Here is a 16,531-nt window from a genome sequence, read left to right as displayed (position 1 = left end):
ACAATTGTCGTGATACTGTGAAAATGTACGTAGACAAGTTCCCTTAGTATTACATGTGTACGACAGTTCACAAAGTCCTACTTCACGGTGCCTAGACAACAGAATCAAGAATTTTGCAAATAGGTCAGTTATATGAAATTCCTCAGGAAACCAGAAGTAAGGAGAAAAATACATCGTGCATGGTTATCAGGAAAAATTCAAGCATAAATACAATGAAAGATGTTTTTCGTTACTTCCCGGTATCTTCCAATCCACTTGTTTTGAGCATGAGCAAAATGAAACCCAGCAACAGCAAAAATTAGTCAACGGACGCCCCACAGCTTTTGCTTTTTCCTGATAATGAGTCTGAAATTTTTTTACAAATTGCTGATAAGTATGATACGGACTTTGATTTTTAACTTTATAACTATCCCGACACTGAGAGCGGGAGATTTTTATGATTTTTTTCTCATTTACATTTTTTTTAGTGTACATATTATTACATAATAGCTGGAATGTTAACAGTTTTCAAAATATTATAATCATTAGGGTGTAGAAAAATATCCGCTACCAGTCACAATAAAAGGTTATTTATTTGTTACACGACCGGTTTCGAGCTTGCGCCCATCATTCATGTACATGTTTATACTGTTGGAGATCAGTGTATAAATACAAAAAAATATTTCCTGGTGACTAAACAGATACAAGTGGCATTTGATTTAGTAGGTGAGCATTGTTTCTTTTTGATTTTGTTGTTACGTTTATCAATTACATCTGGGTTGTACCCATTTCTATGTGCAATTTCTTTGATAATGTTAATTTCTTGTTGTTCATCATGTGGGCTGAATGGGATTTTATGCATACGATAGAATGTGGATCTGAAGAATGCCATTTTATGTTGTACTGGATGACATGAGGAGTTGTTAATGACAATGTCATTAGTGGTATGTTTTCTGTAAATGTGGAAGGCATGGTTGTTCATTACATTAGATATTTCATGTTCCACAGTTAAGTTGAGGTTGTTGTGCATGCTGTTGAGGCCTTTAGAAAGTTTCTCAATCTCCTCAGTTGTACCACTGTGCAAGATAATAGTATCATCCACATACGTTTAGTAGTATATTATTTTATTTTCGAGTGAACTATCTGACATGAAAAATTTATTTTCTGTGTGGTTAATATAAATATCTGGAAGTATTCCTGCCAAACTGCTGCTCATTGTAAGACCATCTTCCTATTTATAAATTTTGTTATTAAAGGTAAAATAATTGTGTGATAGGACTAGTTCTAGCAGGTCAATGAGTTCACATATCTCAGCCTTGGATAGCTTTTTCTACATCTACATCTACATTGATACTCCGCAAGCCACCCAACGGTGTGTGGCGGAGGGCACTTTACGTGCCACTGTCATTACCTCCCTTTCCTGTTCCAGTCGCGTATGGTTCGCGGGAAGAACGACTGTCTGAAAGCCTCCGTGCGCGCTCTAATCTCTCTAATTTTACATTCGTGATCTCCTCGGGAAGTATAAGTAGGGGGAAGCAATATATTCGATACCTCATCCAGAAACGCACCCTCTCGAAACCTGGCGAGCAAGCTACACCGCGATGCAGAGCGCCTCTCTTGCAGAGTCTGCCACTTGAGTTTATTAAACATCTCCGTAACGCTATCACGGTTACCAAATAACCCAGTGACGAAACGCGCCGCTCTTCTTTGGATCTTCTCTATCTCCTCCGTCAACCCGACCTGGTACGGATCCCACACTGATGAGCAACACTCAAGTATAGGTCGAACGAGTGTTTTGTAAGCCACCTCCTTTGTTGATGGACTACATTTTCTAAGCACTCTCCCAATGAATCTCAACCTGGTACCCGCCTTACCAACAATTAGTTTTATATGATCATTCCACTTCAAATCGTTCCGTACGCATACTCCCAGATATTTTACAGAAGTAACTGCTACCAGTGTTTGTTCCGCTATCATATAATCATACAATAAAGGATCCTTCTTTCTATGTATTCGCAATATATTACATTTGTCTATGTTAAGGGTCAGTTGCCACTCCCTGCACCAAGTGCCTATCCGCTGCAGATCTTCCTGTATTTCGCTACAATTTTCTAATGCAGCAACTTCTCTGTATACTACAGCATCATCCGCGAAAAGCCGCATGGAACTTCCGACACTATCTACTAAGTCATTTATATATATTGTGAAAAGCAATGGTCCCATAACACTCCCCTGTGGCACGCCAGAGGTTACTTTAACGTCTGTAGACGTCTCTCCATTGATAACAACATGCTGTGTTCTGTTTGCTAAAAACTCTTCAATCCAGCCACACAGCTGGTCTGATATTCCGTAGGCTCTTACTTTGTTTATCAGGCGACAGTGCGGAACTGTATCGAACGCCTTCCGGAAGTCAAGAAAAATAGCATCTACCTGGGAGCCTGTATCTAATATTTTCTGGGTCTCATGAACAAATAAAGCGAGTTGGGTCTCACACGATCGCTGTTTCCGGAATCCATGTTGATTCCTACATAGTAGATTCTGGGTTTCCAGAAATGACATGATACGCGAGCAAAAAACATGTTCTAAAATTCTACAAGAGATCGACGTAAGAGATATAGGTCTATAGTTTTGCGCATCTGCTCGACGACCCTTCTTGAAGACTGGGACTATCTGTGCTCTTTTCCAATCATTTGGAACCCTCCGTTCCTCTAGAGACTTGCGGTACACGGCTGTTAGAAGGGGGGCAAGTTCTTTCGCGTACTCTGTGTAGAATCGAATTGGTATCCCGTCAGGTCCAGTGGACTTTCCTCTATTGAGTGATTCCAGTTGCTTTTCTATTCCTTGGACACTTATTTCGATGTCAGCCATTTTTTCGTTTGTGCGAGGATTTAGAGAAGGAACTGCAGTGCGGTCTTCCTCTGTGAAACAGCTTTGGAAAAAGGTGTTTAGTATTTCAGCTTTACGCGTGTCATCCTCTGTTTCAATGCCATCATCATCCCGTAGTGTCTGGATATGCTGTTTCGAGCCACTTACTGATTTAACGTAAGACCAGAACTTCCTAGGATTTTCTGTCAAGTCGGTACATAGAATTTTACTTTCGAATTCAATGAACGCTTCACGCATAGCCCTCCTTACGCTAACTTTGACATCGTTTAGCTTCAGTTTGTCTGAGAGGTTTTGGCTGCGTTTAAACTTGGAGTGGAGCTCTCTTTGCTTTCGCAGTAGTTTCCTAACTTTGTTGTTGTACCACGGTGGGTTTTTCCCGTCCCTCACAGTTTTACTCGGCACGTACCTGTCTAAAACGCATTTTACGATTGCCTTGAACTTTTTCCATAAACACTCAACATTGTCAGTGTCGGAACAGAAATTTTCGTTTTGATCTGTTAGGTAGTCTGAAATCTGCCTTCTATTACTCTTGCTAAACAGATAAACCTTCCTCCCTTTTTTTATATTCCTATTAACTTCCATATTCAGGGATGCTGCAACGGCCTTATGATCACTGATTCCCTGTTCTGTACATACAGATTCGAAAAGTTCGGGTCTGTTTGTTATCAGTAGGTCCAAGATGTTATCTCCACGAGTCGGTTCTCTGTTTAATTGCTCGAGGTAATTTTCGGATAGTGCACTCAGTATAATGTCACTCGATGCTCTGTCCCTACCACCCGTCCTAAACATCTGAGTGTCCCAGTCTATATCTGGTAAATTGAAATCTCCACCTAAGACTATAACATGCTGAGAAAATTTATGTGAAATGTATTCCAAATTTTCTCTCAGTTGTTCTGCCACTAATGCTGCTGAGTCGGGAGGTCGGTAAAAAGAGCCAATTATTAACCTAGTTCGGTTGTTTAGTGTAACCTCCACCCATAATAATTCACAGGAACTATCCACTTCTACTTCACTACAGGATAAACTACTACTAACTGCGATGAACACTCCACCACCGGTTGCATGCAATCTATCCTTTCTAAACACCGTGTGTACCTTTGTAAAAATTTCGGCAGAATTTATCTCTGGCTTAAGCCAGCTTTCTGTACCTATAACGATTTCAGCTTCGGTGCTTTCTATCAGCGCTTGAAGTTCCGGTACTTTACCAACGCAGCTTCGACAGTTGACAATTACAATACCGATTGCTGCTTGGTCCCCGCATGTCCTGACTTTGCCCCGCACCCGTTGAGGATGTTGCCCTTTCTGTACTTGCCCAAGGCCATCTAACCTAAAAAACCGCCCAGCCCACGCCACACAACCCCTGCTACCCGTGTAGCCGCTTGTTGTGTGTAGTGGACTCCTGACCTATCCAGCGGAACCCGAAACCCCACCACCCTATGGCGCAAGTCGAGGAATCTGCAGCCCACACGGTCACAGAACCGTCTCAGCCTCTGATTCAGACCCTCCACTCGGCTCTGTACCAAAGGTCCGCAGTCAGTCCTGTCGACGATGCTGCAGATGGTGAGCTCTGCTTTCATCCCGCTAGCGAGACTGGCAGTCTTCACCAAATCAGATAGCCGCCGGAAGCCAGAGAGGATTTCCTCCGATCCATAGCGACACACATCATTGGTGCCGACATGAGCGACCACCTGCAGATGGGTGCACCCTGTACTCTTCATGGCATCCGGAAGGACCCTTTCCACATCTGGAATGACTCCCCCCGGTATGCACACGGAGTGCACATTGGTTTTCTTCCCCTCTCTTGCTGCCATTTCCCTAAGGGGCCCCATTACGCGCCTGACGTTGGAGCTCCCAACTACCAGTAAGCCCACCCTCTGCGACTGCCCGGATCTTGCAGACTGAGGGGCAACCTCTGGAACAGGACAAGCAGCCATGTCAGGCCGAAGATCAGTATCAGCCTGAGACAGAGCCTGAAACCGGTTCGTCAGACAAACTGGAGAGGCTTTCCGTTCAGCCCTCCGGAATGTCTTTCGCCCCCTGCCACACCTTGAAACGACCTCCCACTCTACCACAGGTGAGGGATCAGCCTCAATGCGGGCAGTATCCCGAGCAACCACAGTCGTAGTCCGATCAGGGGATGCGTGGGACGAGCTGGCCGTCCCCGACAAACCCCCATCCCGACCCCCACAGTGATGCCCATTGGCAACAGCCTCAAGCTGTGTGACCGAAGCCAACACTGCCTGAAGCTGGGAGCGAAGGGATGCCAACTCAGCCTGCATCCGAACACATCAGTTGCAGTCCCTATCCATGCTAAAAACTGTTTTGCTAAGAACGTCTGAACTAATCTACAGAGAGCGCAAACAAATCGACAAAATTTAAACGGTTATTAAAATACAAGATTGCCTAGTAAATGCAGTAATGCTGCTACTTGCGCACTGCTGACACTGCTCGGCGGCGGAAGGAGACTAAGCGAAATTACACTATTCAGGTACTAAAACACGATGCTACACTCTCAAATACTATAATACGCCCGAAATTTATGAATTAAACAATGCAAGAACCAAAAACACGCAAAGAAATTAAGAGTTAAACTATGTAACAAATGAGTGAGCTAGGAGTATACGACTTGCTGCTCAGCTGCTTATCCAACGGCGGCAGGGAGCACACTAACTGCGACCAACCGACACTGGCCGTTCAAAACAAAACAGTAGACAAACGACTACGCGAATTTACACTATTCAGGTACTAAAACGCGATGCTACAACTCTCAAATACTATAATACGCTCGAAATTTATGAATTAAACAATGCAAGTACCAAAAACACGCAAAGAAATTAAGAATTAAACTATGTAACAAATGAGTGAGCTAGGAGTATACGACTTGCTGCTGCAGCTGCTTATCCAACGGCGGCAGGTTGTTTCTAATTATCTGAATAGTGTCATGTACAGGATTGTTGGTGTAAAGGTTTATTAAGTCTATTGAAGCAAATTTGGCACTCTCTGTTATTGGTAAGTCTTTGACATGCTCAATAAGTTCATAACTATTCTTAACTGAAAAATTGTTTTCATAGGTATAAAAGTTACTAAGAATGCCTTTAAGTTTCTTGCTGGTCTGTTTCTTGTGATGACTATGGGGCGTATAAGGCCACTTTTCTTATGAATCTTTGGTTGGGAACGTAGTTTTCGTGCAGATGGGGTAATTACAAGGCATTTTAGAACATCAGAGTCAGATAACAGGAAGTCAGAAGATTTCAGTTTTTCTTAAGCTGGGCCTAAAATTTGGGTGTGGGGTCATTGTGTATTTCGTGTATGTTACTATTCTGGAAAAATTCTAGAGTTTTGTTGATATATTCAGATTCGTACAGAACAACAGCTGAGTTCCCTTTATCAGACTGGCTACCAGAGCTTTGTTTTCAGATAGTTTTCTATTAATATTTCTGAGCAGTTTGGAGTCTTAGTTATTTAATTTTTGATTCTGTAAGTTTTTGTGTATGATATTGGTAACTTGCAGCCTAATACTAATCTTCTCATTATTATTTATTTTAGCTGAGTAACATGCCATTTTAGAGCAACAATTAATTCTCTGTTATTGTTGTCAGTGAATATGTTGTTGTTGTTGTGGTCTTCAGTCCTGAGACTGGTTTGATGCAGCTCTCCATGCTACTCTATCCTGTGCAAGCTTCTTCATCTCCCAGTACCTACTGCAACCTACATCCTTCTGAATCTGCTTAGTGTATTCATCTCTTGGTCTCCCCCTATGATTTTTACCCTCCACGCTGCCCTCCAATACTAAATTGGTGATCCCTTGATGCCTCAGAACATGTCCTACCAACCGATCCCTTCTTCTGGTCAAGTTGTGCCACAAACTTCTCTTCTCCCCAATCATATTCAAAACTTCCTCATTAGTTGTGTGATCTACCCATCTAATCTTCAGCATTCTTCTGTAGCACCACATTTCGAAAGCTTCTATTCTCTTCTTGTCCAAACTATTTATCGTCCATGTTTCACTTCCATACATGGCTACACTCCATACAAATACTTTCAGAAACGACTTCCTCACACTTAAATCTATACTCGATGTTAACAAATTTCTCTTCTTCAGAATCGATTTCCTTGCCATTGCCAGTCTACATTTTATATCCTCTCTACTTCGTCCATCATCAGTTATTTTGCTCCCCAAATAGCAAAACTCCTTTACTACTTTAAGTGTCTCATTTCCTAATCTAATACCCTCAGCATCACCCGACTTAACTCGACTACATTCCATTATCCTCGTTTTGCTTTTGTTGATGTTCATCTTATATCCTCCCTTCAAGACACCATCCATTCCGTTCAACTCCTCTTCCAAGTCCTTTGCTGTCTCTGACAGAATTACAATGTCATCGGCGAACCTCAAAGTTTTTATTTCTTCTCCATGGATTTTAATACCTACTCCAAATTTTTCTTTTGTTTCCTTTACTGCTTGCTCAATATAGAGATTGAATAACATCGGGGAGAGGCTACAGCCCTGTCTTACTCCCTTCCCAACCACTGCTTCCCTTTCGTGTCCCTCAACTCTTATAACTGCCATCTGGTTTCTGTACAAGTTGTAAATAGCCTTTCGCTCCCTGTATTTTACTCCTGCCACCTTTAGAATTTGGAAGAGAGTATTCCAGTCAACATTGTCAAAAGCTTTCTCTAAGTCTACAAATGCTAGAAACGTAGGTTTACCTTTCCTTAATCTTTCTTCTAAGATAAGTCGTAAGGTCAGTATTGCCTCACGTGTTCCAGTATTTCTACGGAATCCAAACTGATCTTCCCCGAGGTCGGCTTCTACTAGTTTTTCCATTCGTCTGTAAAGAATTCGTGTTAGTACTTTGCAGCTGTGGCTTATTAAACTGATAGTTCGGTAATTTTCACATCTGTCAACACCTGCTTTCTTTGGGATTGGAATTATTATATTCTTCTTGAAGTCTGAGGGTATTTCGCCTGTTTCATATATCTTGCTCACCACATGGTAGAGTTTTGTCAGGACTGGCTCTCCCAAGGCCGTCAGTAGTTCCAATGGAATGTTGTCTACTCCGGGGGCATTGTTTCGACTCAGGTCCTTCAGTGCTCTGTCAAACTCTTCATGCAGTATCGTATCTCCCATTTCATCTCCATCTACATCCTCTTCCATTTCCATAATATTGTCCTCAAGTGCATCGCCCTTGTATAGACCCTCTATATACTCCTTCCACCTTTCTGCTTTCCCTTCTTTGCTTAGAACTGGGTTTCCATCTGAGCTCTTGATGTTCATACATGTGGTTCTCTTATCTCCAAAGGTCTCTTTAATTTTCCTGTAGACAGTATCTATCTTACCCCTAGTGAGATAAGCCTCTACATCCTTACATTTGTCCTCTAGCCATCCCTGCTTAGCCATTTTGCACTTCCTGTCTATCTCATTTTTGAGACGTTTGTATTCCTTTTTGCCTGCTTCATTTACTGCATTTTTATATTTTCTCCTTTCATCAATTAAATTCAATATTTCTTCTGTTACCCAAGGATTTCTACTAACCCTCTTCTTTTTACCTACTTGATCGTCTGCTGCCTTCACTACTTCATCCCTCAGAGCTACCCATTCTTCTTCTACTGTATTTCTTTCCCCCATTCCTGTCAATTGTTCCCTTATGCTCTCCCTGAAACTCTGTACAACCTCTGGTTTAGTCAGTTTATCCAGGTCCCATCTCCTTAAATTGCCACCTTTTTGCAGTTTCTTCAGTTTTAATCTACAGGTCATAATCAATAGGTTGTGGTCAGAATCCACATCTGCCCCTGGAAATGTCTTACAAGTTAAAACCCTGTTCCTAAATCTCTGTCTTACCATTATATAATCTATCTGATACCTTTTAGTATCTCCAGGGTTCTTCCATGTATACAACCTTCTATCATGATTCTTAAACCAAGTGTTAGCTATGATTAAGTTGTGCTCTGTGCAAAATTCTATCAGGCGGCTTCCTCTTTCATTTCTTAGCCCCAATCCATATTCACCTACTACGTTTCCTTCTCTCCCTTTTCCTACACTCGAATTCCAGTCACCCATGACTATTAAATTTTCGTCTCCCTTCACAATCTGAATAATTTCTTTTATTTCATCATACATTTCTTCAATTTCTTCGTCATCTGCAGAGCTAGTTGGCATATAAACTTGTACTACTGTAGTAGGTGTGGGCTTCGTATCTATCTTGGCCACAATAATGCGTTCACTATGCTGTTTGTAGTAGCTTACCCGCATTCCTATTTTCCTATTCATTATTAAACCTACTCCTGCATTACCCCTATTTGACTTTGTGTTTATAACCCTGTAGTCACCTGACCAGAAGTCTTGTTCCTCCTGCCACCGAACTTCACTAATTCCGACTATATCTAACTTTAACCTATCCATTTCCCTTTTTAAATTTTCTAACCTACCTGCCCGATTAAGGGATCTGACATTCCACGCTCCGATCCGTAGAACGCCAGTTTTCTTTCTCCTGATAACGACATCCTCTTGAGTAGTCCCCGCCCGGAGATCCGAATGGGGGACTATTTTACCTCCGGAATATTTTACCCAAGAGGACGCCATCATCATTTAATCATACAGTAAAGCTGCATGCCCTCGGGAAAAATTACGGCCGTAGTTTCCCCTTGCTTTCAGCCGTTCGCAGTACCAGCACAGCAAGGCCGTTTTGGTTATTGTTACAAGGCCAGATCAGTCAATCATCCAGACTGTTGCCCTTGCAACTACTGAAAAGGCTGCTGCCCCTCTTCAGGAACCACACGTTTGTCTGGCCTCTCAACAGATAACGCTCCGTTGTGGTTGTACCTACGATACGGCTATCTGTATCGCTGAGGCACGCAAGCCTCCCCACCAACGGCAAGGTCCATGGTTCATGGGGGGGGGGGGGGGGGGTCAGTGAATATAGGTGGCATATTATGTTTGAGACCCTTCTCAAGTAATTCAGTTTCATTTTTCAAATGAAAGTTTGGTTGAATTAGTCAACCTATCGCTACCTTTGTTCTGATGTGGAAGTAGTCCTAGTTGTTGCAGTTAGTTAGGGTTGAGACCAAATTATTTCTGAATATGTCTAGTTGACGCTACTAGTTGTTCTTTGGACACTTGCTCATTAATTTTATCTAAAATACACATAAATAGCATTTGAGTCAAGGAGTTGCCTAGTGACAAGTGGAGTTCGAGCATTTGTTTGTTAAGGGCATCTTTATGCTTGTATAATGATTGGATTTCAGTTTTTAACCAAACAGTTTCACATTTTGACTTGGTAAAACTGAAATATGGACGTATAAATGATAAAAAGTGTGTAACTAAGTGGCTAAACTGTCACCACAGCGTAACTATAATAATGGTGCCTCATCTTTATTTAAGTACAGATATATTTTCGTCAAATGCTGCCTTGCCACTTGTATCTGTTTAGTCACCAGCAAATATATTTTGTATTTATACACTGATCTCCAACAGTATAAACATGTACATGGATGTATAAACACCCGATTATGGGCGTAAATCCGAAACCGGTCGTGTGACAAATAAATAACACTTTATTGTGACTGGTAGCAGGTATTTCTCTACACCCTATAAAGGAACAGTCATGTAGTTCGACAGCATCCACTATGGATAAAATTCATTATAAGCATTACTTGTCATTTTTAATTTTGAAACTATAATATGGAATTTCTAATCAGCGACCCCAAATCTGTTACATAAAAATTCAGGTTTATATCTAAAGCTTTTTCTATTTTTGGTCAACTCCTCTGACATACAGACCACTGTGTGATGCCTGTGATGCCACCGATGTCTCCAATGTCACTGAAGAAGTACCGGTCGCTGACGAAGGGCCGGACGCTGATGAAGGGCCAGACCCTGATGATGGGCCGGACCCTGCTGATGGGCCGGACTCTGAAGTTGGCGCTGATTCTGTTCCTGCTTTTGCTCTTGCGGCTGAAAATTTCAGAGTTCTGTTTAATATTGTGCTATAAGAGAATCAACTGCACAGCCGCAATTAACATACAAGTGAACAGTAGATGAGAACATAGACACAAACACAGAAGCAATTCATGTACTGATACCAGCAGTTACTGACAGCCAGTGAACACAAGATGAGAGGCATCTAGCCAAAACCAGGTGGTGGCCATGACGGAAAGTAGCCAGAGAAGGAGAAGAATGTAAATTGGATCTCAAAAGCGAGAACACGCACTCTCAAACCGACGTCCATTGAAAAAGAACGTTCTTGTGCAACAACACATGGAGAAAATGGGCCAACACAGCCTCTCCCGGCGGAAATCTGTAGTAGAAAGCAATTTTACTTAAAATTCATTGAGTTCTTTGACATTTGTAGTGTGAGGCAGAGTTCTGACTGTAGTCATATGATAACATGGAGGAGTAACACCTTTCCAAGAAACCTAAAACTCCAACTACAATAAGAATGTTTGAGGAGAGAGGAGAGATTAGTGTTCAACGTCCCACAGACAACAAGGTCGTTAGAGACGGAGCACACACTCCGATTAGGGAAGGATGCGGAAGGATATCGGCCGTGCTTTTTCAAAGAAAAGATCCCAGAATTTGTCTGAAGCAATTTAGGGAAATCACGGAAAACCTAAATCAGGATGGCCGGACGCGGGTTTGAACCATCGTATTCCCGAATGCGAGTCCAGTGTGCTAACCAATGCGCCACCTCGCTCGGTGATGTTTGAAAAAGCTGACTTGTCCAAGTTACTTTTCAACTCTGCAGTATGTAAGACCGTGAACAAGGGGCGTAAGTTACGTAAATACTCTTCCAGGGATGAACCCATCACAAGGAAGTCAGGTAATTGATGGGCTCCGGAATGGACAACATCAGTCGTTCCAAAAAACACTGAAAATAGCCGGGGGCGCTAGCCACACCGAACGAGAAGTGCTGATAAAGGTACGACCCGCGGCGCGTGTTAATTACAAGGAACTGTTTAGAATCCTAATCCAAAGAACCTGTAAGGTGGGTTCAGACAAATCAGTTTTTAAGAAAAGCTGTCTGCTGACGAGTTTAACCAATAACTCGTCCGGATGGAGCAAAGGGTGGGTGTCAGTAATAGATAGAGGGTTAACTGAAACTTCAAAGCCAGCTCAAAGGTGAAGCTGACCAGTCGGTTTTTTAACAGTCACTCGGTGTAATGGACTGCCCAATTCTAATTACACTTGATCACCCAAAACCACTTCAATACGGAACGCACGGGAAAAGCGCGGCCGCCCAGTACGTTTCAGAGTAATGTGGACCTCAAAATTAGTGACCCAACCTAAACCACCCGACTAAAGGGACGAATGGAAAAAACAAAAGTACTGAAATCATCCAGGCTGAACAAATTTGAGGTACCAGCAATATCCTCTACCAAAATGACAAGGAACGAACAACAATTTATACACAGTGGGCGGCGTAAACTGCCCCAAAATTTTAATATGCTGCTTGTTGTAACTCACCAAATGTCGAGTAACTGGAGACAACGACGGAGATCCCAAATCCACAGAAGTTTGTAAGTTCAGTAAAATCATGGCTGCACCCATGTCCACATGTAGTGAGGGCACTTGCCCATCACTGGCACTGCGAGAAATAGCTTTTTGTTATGATTCGTAAGCATTAGAGACAACTGAAACACGTGACCAGCCGGTTCGATTACGGCTGAGGACGACCCGCAGACGCTATATGCCTTTTTTCCTTCAGTTGTTGCACGTCGCCCAGTGCTTAGATCACGCGGCCCAAACATGTTGCGCGAAACAGTATGGGGAAGACGGGCGCTCGGCGGAGCGCTGCCGTTGCTGTCGTTTTCGGAATGTCGATGTCCTGTGCGGCGCGGAGGCTGCGGTTGTACAGATGCCACGTCCAACACCCTCCCCCCTTCCCCCAGAAAACTGACCGGCGTCTGACAGCCAGCAACAGGAGACACAGCGACGGTGACACACCAAGCCTCAATCTGGTCACCAGCAGCACGAGATACCTCGAAAGATTGAGCAATATTTACCACTTCAGCCAAAGATGACTTCTAGTGAGTTTTGACGCACCTCCTTGTCAAGAGCCAACCGAATGAAGGCGTCACTGACCATAGAATCAGCACGGGAGTCGTGATGAACATCGGTAGCAATCTGCGACTGGAGTTCGACCGCCCAAGCGCGGTAGTACTTGTGGACAACGATGGAACTTTACAAGTTTGCGTTTACGGTAAACCAACACTTTTCGTCGAACGAAAACGATGCGGGTACTGGAGCGAGGCTAACTGGCACAACAATTGGTAGATCCGAGCAGAAATGCAAGAAAGAAACAAAACGTCAAGTATGTTTGTATCAGCGATATCAGGTGTTGCCACAGCCGCTTCTCGTAAGCCTTCCAGTCTTCGACCGCATCCTCGTAAGGGATAAATGGCGGCGGGTACGCCGTCGGCGTGAAAGCCTGCCTAGTCAATGCGCCCGACAGGTTCGAGGTAGCATCCGCAAGAGCCTGCTGCTTCTGCGTCTGTTCGAGGAGAGATTGAAGCACTGCATCCATGGACAGAAGAACCGAAGGTGGAACTAAGCAAACTGAACACGTGGAAGTGAGCACCCTATTGACCGTCAGTTCTGTCGTCAACACTACGGCCACACTCATCCAATGATAATTCTTGATCCACATACAAGTGAACAGTAGTTGAGAACATGCACGTAAACATAGGAACAATTTAGGTACTGACGGTAAGTATGAACACAATATGAGGGTGAGTGCGTACTGCGCTGCGGTTATGAAGAGGAGCCCTCCTGTAGGCGGCGCGGCGGATAGCGCGCCGTGTGTACAACTCATGGGGCTCACGGCAGGTCGCCGTTGCTGGAATATTCGAAGAGTAGCGCGCCGGTGGCCTTGTGCCGCGGCACGTATTACGTACAGTGTTAGAGCAGATAACGCTATATGTACTGAGGAAGACAGAGAGGGATGGGAGGATGTCAAAATACGACAACGATGTAAGGGCAGTGGCTGTGATTGAACTGCTTGTACATGAGACGGTGCTACCATCCCACGTCGTTCTTCGTGTAACACTTCTGAGTGGAACAATGTGTCAGAGGCGGGCGGTAGCGACTATAGTGACGACAACGGCGACGGGGGAGATTCCTTTAACCAGCTTCAGCGGGGCGGCGATTACCGGTCTTACATCGGTTCGATTACGTCTGGCATTGGCGATATCTTCCAAGAACGGTCCATCAGATGACCGGAGGCACCAGGTGATCAACGGCAGCGACGTTAACGAAGAATTCTTCGAACAGTGCTATCAAAACCGTGAATCCACTTGTTTCTCGTGCACATTCATATGGCCCCTTGTAAAATCTCGACACCATTGTCAGACATTTCACTAACTCATTACACCAGCCCCATATAGTAGGCACAACTCCTGAGCATTCTGAGTAACGATTTTGTTAGTCAATGTTGTCTTCTATCGCTAAAAGCCAGATGATTATTCAGTAACAATAGTTAAATTTATGACAACCTATAAAACGACACATGTTACTGTACTCCAGCAACCTCATTCAAAGCTGCAAACATTTAACTGTAACTAAACGCCTCTTGCTTTCGAATAGGCTTCGTACAATCATTCCTTTCACGATCCTTCCGTGAATCGAACGGTAAGAAGCGTCAATGTCTGGCACAATGAACATATTTTTGGGCTATGTTGAAGAGTATTAATGTTGACAAAATCCGGTAAAACATGGATCCCAAATGGGGAGATGATCTGTGCGAATAGCCCCATAATTGTTGAGCTACGTACACTACTGGCCATTAAAATTGCTACACCACGAAGATGAAGTGCTACAGACGCGAAATTTAACCAACAGGAAGAAGATGCTGTGATATACAAATGATTAGCTTTTCAGAGTATTCACACAAGGTTGGCGCCGCTGGCGACACCTACAACGTGCTGACATGAGGAAAGTTTCCAACCTATCGCAATTGTGGTTTATCGTATCGCGAAATTGCTGCTCGCGTTGGTCGAGATCCAATGACTGTTAGCAGAATATGGAACGGTGGGTTCAGGAGGGTAATATAGAATGCCGTGCTGGATCCCAACGGCCTCGTATCACTAGCAGTCGAGATGACAGGCATCTTATCCTCATGGCTGTAGCGAATCGTGCAGCCACGTCTTGATCCCTAAGTCAACAGATGGGGACGTTTGCAAGACAACAACCATCTGCACAAACAGTTCGACGACGTTTGCAGCAGCATGGACTATCAGATCGGAGATCATGGCTGCGGTTACCCTTGACGCTGCATCACAGTCAAGAGCGCCTGCGTTGGTGTACTCAACGACGACCCTGCGTGCACGAATGGCAAAACGTCATTTTTTTTTCGGATGAATCCAAGTTCTGTTTACAGCATCATGATTTTTTCCCTCTTGCCCTCAGATTTGGCTACCATGATTCGTTTTGGGATCCTGCCATCGTCCATTCTCTTAAAATGTCAAAATCATTGTATCCAACTCCTCTTAAGTCTATCACTCAACTTTTCTACTCCTATTTACTTCCTATCATGTTATTTCTCACTCGGTCTCTCCTCGTTTTCCCGAATATATTTCTCAGGGATTTCATTTCCGAAGATTGGACTTTACATTCCTGTCTTCTTGTTGTTCCACAGGTCTCCGATGAAGATGTTAATATGGGTGTAAAGTACGTTTTGTAGAGCACTTACTTAGAGTTACGTTGGCACCTCCCTTACCCAGACCAGTTCCCTCGCACACTGGTAAAATTCATTGTCCTTGTGTACCCTTCTGCTAATTCCATCCTACATCCTTGCACGTGGCGAAATAGAATTTAGCGTGGCATATTCGTTGTAGCTTTAGGAGCTGCTGGAGATAAAGCTCCCTCAACAATTACATGATTCTCTCGCAGGCGACTACATAACAGGGTGTGTAATTTCATGTTTAAATGTTATCTTCTAAGATTGTTTTAGGGAGATGTGTCCAGAAGGTCTACGATACTGGGACGGTCAAAGCTGTCAGACTGTTCCGGAAAAGACAACGATGTCCATAGAGGTATTAGTATTAGCAGAAGACGAGTGAAATGAAAGTTAACACTCCGTCCAAGACAAATTTATTAGGTACGGAGAACAGGCAGTGGAAAACCTAAATCTAGATGGTCAGGTCGTAATCTAACCGTCACTCCCCTCGAACGCGATACGACTGCCATAAGCTTTGCACCACTTGACTTGGTTATTTTTGGACGATTTTTCATATTATCCTCATTATCTGACCTCGTAGCAACAACACATCAACTGCAATTGATCTCCAGAAGGCTGGAGGTGGGGCAGCATAAGTGAATTTAAAATTTTCAACTAATAACAATAATTCCATGTGGCTCAAAGGCCGGAAGCAAGTCTTTCAATTAGACGCCACTTCAGCGGCTTGTGTGTCACTCACCTAACCTTGTATTCTCATAGAGGAAATGGGATCAACAGTTAAACGTGGAAGCCGAACCGCCTGTCGTTCGTGACAGATCTTCACCTCATAGAGAAATACATTGAAATAATCTGTGGCCAATCTGAGATTTCATCCCGTGGTGTTTCGATTTACAGTCACATACCTTACCACTAGGCCACCAGTACCAACAAATTTCAACTAAAAAGATCTGTATGATATTTTTATTTCGCTTGAACTGAAAATGAAACTCAGC

The 16,531-nt window shown here is 43.4% G+C and overlaps 1 protein-coding gene across 1 annotated transcript in view; it reads right to left on the bottom strand.

Moving 5' to 3' along the window:
- LOC124721372 (serine/threonine-protein kinase WNK2-like) overlaps nucleotides 1-16,531 on the bottom strand; it is a 126,449-nt gene that overhangs the window by 29,083 nt on the left and 80,835 nt on the right. The window contains exon 2 of the mRNA XM_047246305.1: nucleotides 10,646-10,819. Within this exon, the coding sequence (XP_047102261.1) occupies nucleotides 10,646-10,819 (174 nt within the window). The remainder of the gene's footprint in view (nucleotides 1-10,645; nucleotides 10,820-16,531) is intronic.

Source organism: Schistocerca piceifrons, chromosome X, assembly GCF_021461385.2.
Source record: "Schistocerca piceifrons isolate TAMUIC-IGC-003096 chromosome X, iqSchPice1.1, whole genome shotgun sequence".
Lineage (NCBI taxonomy): Eukaryota > Metazoa > Arthropoda > Insecta > Orthoptera > Acrididae > Schistocerca > Schistocerca piceifrons.
Note: the sequence above shows the minus strand (reverse complement) of the source record. Positions and strands in the feature narration are given on the sequence as shown.